Source organism: Haliotis asinina, chromosome 15 (genome assembly GCF_037392515.1).
Source record: "Haliotis asinina isolate JCU_RB_2024 chromosome 15, JCU_Hal_asi_v2, whole genome shotgun sequence".
NCBI classification, from domain to species: Eukaryota; Metazoa; Mollusca; class Gastropoda; order Lepetellida; family Haliotidae; genus Haliotis; species Haliotis asinina.
The window spans coordinates 557769-570453 of NC_090294.1; the positions used below are offsets into that span (position 1 = coordinate 557769).

At 41.1% G+C, this 12685-nt stretch overlaps 1 protein-coding gene across 1 annotated transcript in view; it reads right to left on the reverse strand.

Annotated features, from left to right (window-relative positions):
* Positions 1-686: 686 nt before the first annotated feature.
* The window catches only part of LOC137265929 (uncharacterized), a 99415-nt gene continuing 87416 nt past the window's right edge, over positions 687-12685 (reverse strand). Inside the window, exons 5-12 of the mRNA XM_067801407.1 lie at positions 12388-12556; positions 11053-11223; positions 10584-10691; positions 9636-9876; positions 7990-8174; positions 4702-4809; positions 4201-4395; positions 687-4081 (exon numbers count right to left, since the gene is read on the reverse strand). Of these exons, the coding sequence (XP_067657508.1) occupies positions 4035-4081; positions 4201-4395; positions 4702-4809; positions 7990-8174; positions 9636-9876; positions 10584-10691; positions 11053-11223; positions 12388-12556 (1224 nt within the window). The 3' untranslated portion in view covers positions 687-4034. The remainder of the gene's footprint in view (positions 4082-4200; positions 4396-4701; positions 4810-7989; positions 8175-9635; positions 9877-10583; positions 10692-11052; positions 11224-12387; positions 12557-12685) is intronic.

Genomic DNA, 12685 nt, shown 5'->3' on the forward strand with positions numbered 1-12685 from the left:
TACACTGCATATCATGAACAGGGTAATTTACACTGCATATCATGAACAGGGTAAATTACACTGCATATCATGAACAGGGTAATTTACACTGCATATCATGAACACTGTAATTTACACAGCATATCATGAAGAGGGTAATTTACACTGCATATCATGAACAGGGTAATTTACACTGCATATCATGAACAGGGTAAATTACACCGCATATCATGAACAGGGTAATTTACACTGCATATCATGAACAGGGTAATTTACACCGCATATCATGAACAGGGTAAATTACACCGCATATCATGAACAGGGTAATTTACACTGCATATCATGAACAGGGTAATTTACACAGCATATCATGAAGAGGGTAATTTACACTGCATATCATGAACAGGGTAATTTACACTGCATATCATGAACAGGGTAATTTACACTGCATATCATGAACAGGGTAATTTACACTGCATATCATGAACAGGGTAAATTACACCGCATATCATCACCAGTTTTCTATCTCTGGTGTCAACTGCTGTGATATTGCTGGAATATTGCTAAATGTGTGTAAAACTCAACTAACCCACTCCAGTTATCTATGACAAATGGAGTGCTGACATTAGACAAAATAGTTGATTTCCACAGTTTGTAATTGTAGGCCACATTTCTTCCCACTTGGAGACCATAAAACAACAGAAACATGTTTCTACAAACATAAACTTTATTGCTCTCAGTGTATAATGTGCACCTCTGTTGTGAACACCTACATCAACATAATAACAGTGTGACAGCCATGTGACACAAACAGTGAAGCTGGGAACCAGCAGGACAGCAGCCATGGATAACATGGGGAGGGGCACTTGATCACAACAGCTGACACATTGAATCTACCATCGATAAAGGGAATGAGTGATTATTGCTGAATCAACTTTGTTGCTGGTATTCGCAGTGGGATAGTAGTGGTAGTGACAATTTGGGGGAAGGGGCAGTCATGTGACTTGTAAGCAACAACTACCATTTTGAGTCAAACAAACATTTAAATGATTTCTTCTGTATTAGTATTTCAAGCTACAAGAAAGAATCTAAAGACCATTTTCAGATTATGACATACACTTGTATGGTCATAATAGTTAACTGACACCGGACTGTCAAATTTAACAAAAATCAATTTCTAGAACAAAATATATTTCCTCTTCATGGATTCATCACATTTGATTTTATAAGTGAACAGGATCCAGCCTAGAAAAGCCCTTTCTCATAAGTTTAGATGCCTTTCCCATTGGATTAAGTCAAGGGATTTGTTGACACACACTGGGACTGGGACGACAATTTCCTACAAGAGACAATTGTAATACTGGACTTGTGGTGGGTCTGGTGGGACATGCACGCAGAATCCTGAAATACAAGTGTCGCTGAAGACAAACCCTCAAAACAACCCATATTTCTGCAGGATGCTGATATACTGGCGTGATCACAATGGTGCAGATAATGAACTAAATAACAGACATCGAAGGGACATGTTCTAATCAAAAGACATCAAACACAATTATCGTTACATCAAATGTGTCTCCATGACACTTCATTACTTTTCTGTGTTGCTAAGAAAACATTTGAAACAATTTGCTTATGCCAGTTAGGAAATGTCCTAGTTGTTGCAAGGTGAGTACAAAGACAAAGACTGTTCATGTCCCTGGAGAACAGTGGTTGCAGGTGTCAGCCACAACATACAGCATGGTATATGATGTATGTACACACTACACAAAACTAGTGTGAGGTAGTTGGTACACTAAAAGTCTACAAGCATTTCAGGCCAGTAACATTCTATGATTACAAACAAAAAACAATTTATCTTCATGGACAAATGAAAAGCTTTCGGAACCTCTACATCAGTTTTACATTAAGTAGACGTGTATATGATTCTTTCAGTACAAATAATTACACAATTAATTAATGTAATTAACACGTATCGAGATTGCAATACAAAACAATACAACAAAATACATCAAGAGAATTTTTAATGTTTCAAACTATGAGTACATGTGAGGTCAAAGAATGAATCAGCTCTATAACAGTCTATCAGTGTTTTCAAAATGTCTTTAGTGTGACTGGGAAGCTGATACCCAATAATGTCTTGCATGACATGTTTCCTGAGACATATAAGGTGCATGAAACCTGAAGTTGGTGACAACGGGGAACTGTGGGAGACGTGTGTCATCACTCTGCCTCGTGGACAACATCCTGGCAACATTGTGGACAACCTCTCAGTGTATATATAACAACCTCTCAGTGTATATATAACATACTGTTACTGGTCTACCAAGCCTTACTATGTAAACATAGTTGATATTACATGAGTGTGATTGGTCAGCACTGAAGCATCGCCTACAGTGTAGCTAGTCTGAAACACTTTTTTATATTTAATCTTTGTTGAACAGTTATTCATCATGATTACAATAAGTGATATTGTCACAAATACTACAATAATGGTAGCATATTATCTCTACACAGACACCACATTAGGGTAGAAAACAATGAAAATGTAAAATGTGGATTGAGACTAAAACATGAAATATTACAAAATACAATACACAACATTGAAAAGACAAACAATTCAAGTTACAAAATGTACCAGAATGAAGGCCAGTGCAATTTGTTAACGGAATTCCCAATAACTGCCCTAAAATGTTTTATTTGGAAGAACAAGCCTCTGGAGTAGTGTGTTCCTAAGCCAAGACAAGTGTGCCGTTTGGAGATGGAGCAGTGTATATTTATGTAGAAATAGAAGATTTAAATATAAATATAGGTGTAATGGAATTCAACCATGGACGAATGTTTTGGGCTAACTTTCAGTTTCATTTCATTTTTTTAGTATCATCTGCTTTACTGCAGATATCAAATGTCTGTTGCCAGACTCCCCATGGACAATACTGCAAATTCTAGTCTGAAGATAACTTTTTCTGAACAGTATCACAGATCCTAGTCTGAACAGTACCACAGATTCTACTTGAACAATACCACAGATCATAGACTGAACAGTACTGCAGATTCTAGTCTGAACTGAATCAGTGGTTCTAATCTGAACAGTACTGCAGATTCTGGTCTGAAAAGTACTGCAGATTCTAGTCTGTAAAGAACCACAGATTCTATTCTCAACAGTACTGCAGATTCTAATCTGAAAAGTACTGCAGATTCTAGTCAGAACAGATCTGCAGATTCTTGTCTGAACAGTACTGCAGGTTCTAGTCTGAATATTGTTACAGATTTTAGTCTGAACAGTAAAGCATATTCATACATAAACAGTACAGTGGATTCAGGAAAGAACAGTTCTGCTGTCAAATATTACAGGCACATACATTCTTCTACAGAAAACATGGTGCAGATCTTGTCCAGCTCCTTGCTCAGCTGAGGGTATTGGTTGTCGAATACAGAAGGAAAATCAGCTCCCTACTTACACTTCACCATCTTTAATGTTGATGATCTGGCAGCTATCGTGTAACATGCCATGTAACATATAGCTTGTGCACTAAGCATACAGAAAAAAATCCAGTATGCATTGTAATCTTTCTCACTCTTTTGATATTGCATTTACAGTGATCAGACATACACTCTCCGAAATTTGAGTAACAGGTAAAAAACATGAAGGATATAGCAGAGAAAGCAACATGGTTACAGTTATGTTAATGCCTAAACGATGTACCAAATGTCTCATTCATCAGTGGTAAGAAACTACATGTAGAGCCCTGACTGCAGATTTCAAATACGTTAGCACAGTGTGTATAGATGTGCCATTTGCAATGACGGTAGAAATAATAAAACATTATATACATCATGTGGTAAACATATTTCTTTATAAATAGTCAACAGGTCTATGTACAGTTTTCACAATTTACAATGAAACAACAATATACACAAGAGCCTTCCTTGGGAAACAACAACTACTTCATCATCTGTGTGGGCCAAGTTGGCCTTCTTCACCTCAGTCCTCCGTCTCCGTCATTCTGTACATCTCTGGCAGTGAGGAGTATATCCAGGCAGCCTCATCCCGCCTCTCATCTCTCCGTGCGGTTCAGTTTAGACAGGAGAATATGCTGAAGAACTGCAGAAAGGAAGGATCCACTTATTAAAAATCTTCCAAGTTCTATGGATAGTCAGTTTATTGCAATGGGTGTAACATTTCTGTGTGGGTGATAAAACTGTACCCTGACTGATACTTACGATATTGACAGGAATTTCCCCAATGGGTTGCAGGGCATCGACACTTTCCTCGTGAGCATCGGCCGCCATGCAAACATGGCTTATGACACTTGATGACCTTCTTGCGACAGAACTTGCCCGTGTATCCTGTATGGCACCTGCATCTGTTGGGGGAAACACACTGGCCCTTGGTCCCGCATCCTGGACTGCAGATGGCTGCAAGTGGAACAATTAATGTCAGTTAACAAACGAAGGGGAGGTTTCTATCAATATATAATGCTCATGCAGAACATGCTGTGAAGTTAGAAATACAATGCATTGTCTATCATTGTTCAGAGGACTACATGCATATAACCATCTGTCTGCCTTATGACATCAACAAATACCAAACTGGACAAAGTGAATCCATCTTTCCTTACAGGACAACTGACTTCAAATGACTGTTATTACTGACTCAGTTCATATGGGCTCTTGGGCCTGTCCTTCAACCTGGAAAACTACAGTACAAGGTGCGATACTCACGGTTCTGGCAGCGAGCCCCCTTGTATCCAATCGAACACTGACATCGGTTGTTGGCCACACACTGGCCTTGGTTCTCACAGGGTGGGCTGCACACTGGCTTCTTGGAGGCTGCAATGGGGATTAGGTCACTTATTTGGGTGGTTGAGTGAGAGCTGGTTGTCAAAATTGTAGCTATTACTATTCCATGACAGGGAGGGTGAGAGTTAGTCTAAACAGTTGCCATCAATATTCCCTGACAGGGAGGGTGAGAGTCTAAACAGTTGCCATCAATATTCCCTGAGAAGAAGGGTGAGAGTTAGTCTAAACAGTTGCCATCAATATTCCCTGACAGGGAGGGCGAGAGTTAGTCTAAACAGTTGCCATTAATATTCCCTGACAGGAAGGGTGAGAGTTAGTCTAAACAGTTGCCATTAATATTCCCTGACAAGAAGGGTGAGAGTTAGTCTAAACAGTTGCCATCAATATTCCCTGACAGGGAGGGTGAGAGTTAGTCTAAACAGTTGCCATCAATATTCCCTGACAGGGAGGGTGAGAGTTAGTCTAAACAGTTGCCATTAATATTCCCTGACAGGAAGGGTGAGAGTTAGTCTAAACAGTTGCCATCAATATTCCCTGACAGGGAGGGTGAGAGTTAGTCTAAACAGTTGCCATCAATATTCCCTGACAGGGAGGGTGAGAGTTAGTCTAAACAGTTGCCATTAATATTCCCTGACAGGAAGGGTGAGAGTTAGTCTAAACAGTTGCCATCAATATTCCCTGACAGGGAGGGTGAGAGTTAGTCTAAACAGTTGCCATCAATATTCCCTGACAGGGAGGGTGAGAGTTAGTCTAAACAGTTGCCATTAATATTCCCTGACAGGAAGGGTGAGAGTTAGTCTAAACAGTTGCCATTAATATTCCCTGACAGGAAGGGTGAGAGTTAGTCTAAACAGTTGCCATCAATATTCCCTGACAGGGAGGGTGAGAGTTAGTCTAAACAGTTGCCATCAATATTCCCTGACAGGGAGGGTGAGAGTTAGTCTAAACAGTTGCCATTAATATTTCCTGACAGGGAGGGTGAGAGTTAGTCTAAACAGTTGCCATCAATATTCCCTGACAGGAAGGGTGAGAGTTAGTCTAAACAGTTGCCATAATTATTCCCTGACAGGAAGGGTGAGAGTTCCTCTAAACAGTTGCCATAATTATTCCCTGACAGGGAGGGTGAGAGTTCCCCTAAACAATTGCCATCACTATTCCATGACATGGAGGGTGAGAGTTAGTCTAAACAGTTGCCATCAATATTCCCTGACAGGGGGGGTGAGAGTTAGTCTAAACAGTTGCCATTAATATTCCCTGACAGGGAGGGTGAGAGTTCCTCTAAACAATTGCCATCAGTATTCCATGACAGGAAGGGTGAGAGTTCGTCTAAACAGTTGCCATTAATATTCCCTGACAGGGAGGGTGAGAGTTAGTCTAAACAGTTGCCATCAATATTCCCTGACAGGGGGGGTGAGAGTTCCCCTAAACAATTGCCATCACTATTCCATGACATGGAGGGTGAGAGTTAGTCTAAACAGTTGCCATCAATATTCCCTGACAGGGGGGGTGAGAGTTAGTCTAAACAGTTGCCATTAATATTCCCTGACAGGGAGGGTGAGAGTTCTTCTAAACAATTGCCATCAGTATTCCATGACAGGAAGGGTGAGAGTTAGTCTAAACAGTTGCCAGCAGTATTCCCTGACAGGAAGGGTGAGAGTTCGTCTAAACAGTTGCCATTAATATTCCCTGACAGGAAGGGTGAGAGTTAGTCTAAACAGTTGCCATTAATATTCCCTGACAGGAAGGGTGAGAGTTCGTCTAAACAGTTGCCATTAATATTCCCTGACAGGAAGGGTGAGAGTTCCTCTAAACAGTTGCCATAATTATTCCCTGACATGAAGGGTGAGAGTTCCCCTAAACAATTGCCATCAGTATTCCATGACAGGAAGGGTGAGAGTTAGTCTAAACAGTTGCCATTAATATTCCCTGACAGGAAGGGTGAGAGTTAGTCTAAACAGTTGCCATTAATATTCCCTGACAGGAAGGGTGAGAGTTAGTCTAAACAGTTGCCATCAATATTCCCTGACAGGGAGGGTGAGAGTTAGTCTAAACAGTTGCCATCAATATTCCCTGACAGGGAGGGTGAGAGTTAGTCTAAACAGTTGCCATTAATATTTCCTGACAGGGAGGGTGAGAGTTAGTCTAAACAGTTGCCATCAATATTCCCTGACAGGAAGGGTGAGAGTTAGTCTAAACAGTTGCCATAATTATTCCCTGACAGGAAGGGTGAGAGTTCCTCTAAACAGTTGCCATAATTATTCCCTGACAGGGAGGGTGAGAGTTCCCCTAAACAATTGCCATCACTATTCCATGACATGGAGGGTGAGAGTTAGTCTAAACAGTTGCCATCAATATTCCCTGACAGGGGGGGTGAGAGTTAGTCTAAACAGTTGCCATTAATATTCCCTGACAGGGAGGATGAGAGTTCCTCTAAACAATTGCCATCAGTATTCCATGACAGGAAGGGTGAGAGTTCGTCTAAACAGTTGCCATTAATATTCCCTGACAGGGAGGGTGAGAGTTAGTCTAAACAGTTGCCATCAATATTCCCTGACAGGGGGGGTGAGAGTTCCCCTAAACAATTGCCATCACTATTCCATGACATGGAGGGTGAGAGTTAGTCTAAACAGTTGCCATCAATATTCCCTGACAGGGGGGGTGAGAGTTAGTCTAAACAGTTGCCATTAATATTCCCTGACAGGGAGGGTGAGAGTTCTTCTAAACAATTGCCATCAGTATTCCATGACAGGAAGGGTGAGAGTTAGTCTAAACAGTTGCCAGCAGTATTCCCTGACAGGAAGGGTGAGAGTTCGTCTAAACAGTTGCCATTAATATTCCCTGACAGGAAGGGTGAGAGTTAGTCTAAACAGTTGCCATTAATATTCCCTGACAGGAAGGGTGAGAGTTCGTCTAAACAGTTGCCATTAATATTCCCTGACAGGAAGGGTGAGAGTTCCTCTAAACAGTTGCCATAATTATTCCCTGACATGAAGGGTGAGAGTTCCCCTAAACAATTGCCATCAGTATTCCATGACAGGAAGGGTGAGAGTTAGTCTAAACAGTTGCCATCAATATTCCCTGACAGGAAGGTTGAGAGTTCCCCTAAACAGTTGCTAAGAACATTCCCAGTAGAACTATGGGGGAAAGTTGTTTCATGCAGCAATCAGCCATGTTGCACTAGAAAGAATGGAATGAATGTATCTGATCTACCTGGCCGTCTTCGTTTCTTCTTCTTGCAACAGACTACCCCGGATGTGTAGTTTTCCCTGTACACACATCCAGTGTTGTTCTTAGGGTGAAATACATCAATTCTGCCATGAAACAGACAGGAGTGTTGGGAGTATCTAAGCCATCCACACTGACGACCAATTCCTGCCATCTTGTTTTTGGTACATCTGCCAAAAGAGAACCATTAATGTCACTACACAAGAGAGGTATTGTCACAAGTGGACATTACAATGGATATGTATGGTCAACATCAGACCAAATTGACTCTTACACAGTCCGCCTGACAAACATGGTGTAAGGCTCACACCCTCAACATGGTCGTATAGTATTCCCAGAAATTATTGAGAATCATGTTGCGTCATGTAACTCATCACGTTTATTAACTTCTGGCGTTTTACTTACATAAACATGTTAAAACGTCATCCTTTTACAGTCTCAGTCTTGTTTTAGTACTTTGTTAGACCTCCTCGCTCAGCAATGCATGCCTGAATACGCCTAGGCACACTACCCATGAAAGTTTGTAGGTAATCGTGTGACAGGGTATCCCAATATTGGATCACCTCGGCCTTCATATCTTCAATATTTCTCAGTCCCTTTTGGTTTATTCTGTCCTTCATGACTCCCCACACATTCTCAATTGGGTTTAGGTCTGGGCTGTAACTGGGCCAGTCTAAAACTTGAACATTTTCGCCCGACAACCACTGTTTTGTGTAGCGCGCAGTGTGTTTTGGGTCATTATTATGCTGGAAAATCCAATCATCTTTATACAATGTTTGTGCTGTCGGAAGAAGGTCACCATTTAGAATGTCAACGTATCTTTCGTTTGTCAAGTTTCCTGTGAAAACACACAATGGCGTCACTCCGCGAGCCGATATGCCACCCCACATGTGAAACTTCAGGCTATGTTTTGGTCGCTGGTAGATAGGTTTGATAGTATCTTTGGTCCAAATTTTCACACAATTAGGGAAAAGCCAAACAGAACTTTCATCCGAAAAGAAAACATTATCCCAATCTTGATTTTCATGAGCCCGACACCAGTTTAAACGTTTTTCCTTTTGTGCATCTTTCATCAACGGCGAGTGAATTCCACGTTTTTTCACCCAATTAAGTCTCTGTAACTCCTGCCTAACTGTTTCATTGCATACCTGAGGACTTCCTCTGCTAATCACTTCATTTCTGATGTTCTCAACACTTTTCAATTTGCCCCTACTCACAATCTGCCCAAGTCTTCGGCGATCCACAACACTGAATTTCCTAGGCCGACCTCCCCCTGCTTTGTGCTCTATCCCGGTTCTTGTTTGAATATTCTTCAAAGTTCTGTATACTGTAGACAGAGGAATACCATGTCTACAAGCTAACACTTTAGCATCAGCCTCACACCTTTCAAAATCATCTAGAATGAGCTTTCTTTTCTCTCTTGCTGTAAATTCTGCCATGTCAACACAGGAAGCCGTCTGCTCAGACAAGGGAGATAACTCTTGACGTAATGAGCTGCCTTCTAAGCCTTCAAGAGTTGTCTCGCTTATTTAGTATGCTTAGTGCATAGTGAAAGCCCTTTTTCCAATCTTAGCATCATTAGAAAAAAAACAAAGATTTTCTCAATAATTTCTGGGAACACTGTAACTCACCTCTTACATCTCCCCTTGCTATTAGCAGCATTGTAAGCGTAGCATCCCCCAAGGTCAAATATGTCCAGCCATGTGAGCTCCTGCAGAATAGACTGGTCTTGTGGCTTACACACCCTCCATCCACTCTGACATAGACTCTTCCCATTCTTCACATGACCTTTCCACTCCCCAGCACATGCATGTACATCTCGGTGCATGTGCAGGCCTTCTGTGGTGCCGTCAGCACAGCCAGAGGAATATTCTGGAGTGACAAACATATATGGAGGCAGTTGACAAAACACAGGTAGAGGCAGTTGATTGAAGAGTTGACAAAACACAGGTAGAGGCAGTTGATTGAAGAGTTGACAGAACTCAGGAGGAGGCAGTTGACTGAACAGACAGTTGACATACGGTTAGCATCATCTGACTGAACAGACAGTTGACAAACCACAGGTAGAATCAGCTGATTCTGACAGATATTGACACAGGTAATGTCATCTGACTGCACAGATAGTTGACAAAACATAGGTAAAGTCAGTTGACTGAACAGACAGTTGACAAGACACAGGTAGAGTCATCTGACTGCACAGACTAAGACAAAACACAGGTAAAGTCAATTGACTGAACAGACACTTAACAAAACACAGGTAGAGGTTGCTGATTGAACAGACAGTTGACAAATACAGGTAGAGTCAGTTGAATGAACAGACAGTTGACAAAACACAGGTAGAGGTTGTTGATCGAACAGACAGTTGTTGAAAGTGTGAAAGCTCACACTTTCAATATTTGTAAGACCTGCAAGCAAGGCTTTGGACACTAACATACCTCCAAAAATGTAAGGAATAGGAAATACCTTGGGAAGTGCACAGAACATTTGATAATTGTGAATTGCTGCACTCTATAAATGCATGTATTATTATTCATCATTAATCCATGCTGCAGAGGTCCTGTCATCACCTTGACACATACCTGACACCACGACATAAGAGCTGGCCATGTCAATGCCCTCCTCGTTGATGACCTCACATGTGTACAGCCCAGTGTCCGACTTCTTGGCCAGTGTCACCAACAGGTCTCCTGAGGATCATCAACGCATCATCATCATCATCATCATCATCATCATCATCATCATCATCATCATCATCAAAGGCCATCCCATTTCCAAAAACACAAAAATACTTGATGAAACAATTACACTACTGAAGGCTACATTTTAATGATTTTATGTCCTCTTCAAACACTTGCTAGTTACACAAGTGTGTCTGCATGACAATGGACATGAGTAACACAGGTAGTATATCTACTGCCTTGACACACAATGCATGGTGCTCTTACACCAGAAATCCCACAAAAATCAAATTCTAGTGAGGCTACAATACACACACAAGCTGTAGTAACTTGTGTCACCTGTAAATGTGATATACAGTCGTTAACGCACCTGAAGACAGCACAGAGATGCGTTGGTTGTTCTTGGCCATCTGGACACCGTCCTTGTACCACTGCACCCTGGGAGGGGGCATACCTGTGGCCTGACACGTCAGCAGGAAGATAAGCCCTGTGTACACGTACATCTTCTCTGGGGGCTTCACAGCAATCTTGGGACGCTTTACTGAACAGATGGATAAAGATATTTAAAAGACAATAGAATGTAAGTGCACTCTTGTTTACCAGGTTCAATAGGGTAAAACAGATGATATTTCATTATCTATTTATAATAACAGAAGAATGTTTTTGAGTCAACATAAAAACTGGCACCAAGACTTTTATCCTTTATGAACATATATACATAACTAATAATGAGCATAAATAAAACTTTGGAAAAATCCGTCAAAACATTTCTTAAGACAATAATAATAGCTTTATAGCTTTTATTTACTAACTCAACCAGAAAATATCAGAAGATTACATATCCCTAGGCCCCCACATATTTGAAAGGAAAAAATCATCTAAAAGTTGTTTATTTAAGACTAAGTTTGAATTGTTTCCATGGAAATCACGAAAAGTAAGTATGCAATATATCTGTAAACAGCAACAGGCACCACTTCAAGATCTGTCTCATATTAATGGTCAAGATCTGTTGAAAGATATCAAATGGTTTTTGAGTTGTGCTCCACCCATCCCTCCCTTTTGAGACTATATATGTATCATTTCCATTGAAACCGGAAAAAACATAAAAGCCAAAAATCTGTAAACAGCAAAAGGCACCACTTTAGGTCCTGACTAATATATCTACTAAAGTCTGCAGAAAAATACTGAATGTTTTTGAATTATGCTCTGGAGATGAAGCCCATCCCTCCCTTTTGAGACTAAGTCCGAATCGTTTCCATGGAAACCGGGAAAAAAACAACAATGCCCAAAATCTATAAATAGCAAAGGACCCAACCTTAGCTTCAGTTTGTTATATCTGCCTATTTTGGTCAAAAGATATTGAAAGGTTTTTGAGTTAAGCACCGGAAACAAAATGATTACAGACCAATGACAGACAGATCAGATAAGGCGATGACTATATCCCCTAGCATAACATGCCGAGGGGATAAAACTGTAGATAAAATAAAAATATGTGTCAAAATATTCAGCACACATCATGCCCATCAAACCATCAGACAATCAGGAAACAGGAGTCCATTAGAGAGTGTGGTTGGAAACATTCACAAACTGCTTTGTCAAATAACAGTCACTTGTTACATTAATTATTTGTGATCAATGCCAAGTGGAAACGTCATACAGAGCTGTGTGGGAAGAAGGGAGATAACTCTTGCAAGCTTGAGTATACCTGGCATCTTGCAGCAGAGAATCCCAGTAGCAAGGCCTGGCTGATACTGACAGGCCCGGTGAAAGTGGGCGTCAACGCAGCAGCTGGCATCTATGCGGCCACCACTGATGCATGATGTTTGGCCCAGGTTTTGATGGGTACACCCTCGTCCAATGCCTGCTAGGTCATCCTAGAACAAGAAAGACAATGTGAGTGAGTGAGTGAGTGAGTGAGTGGATAGGAGGATTAGTGGGAGGATAGGTGATAATGAGCCTACACTTAAGCCACTGCGCTACTCTGTCACCAGACAGATGATGTA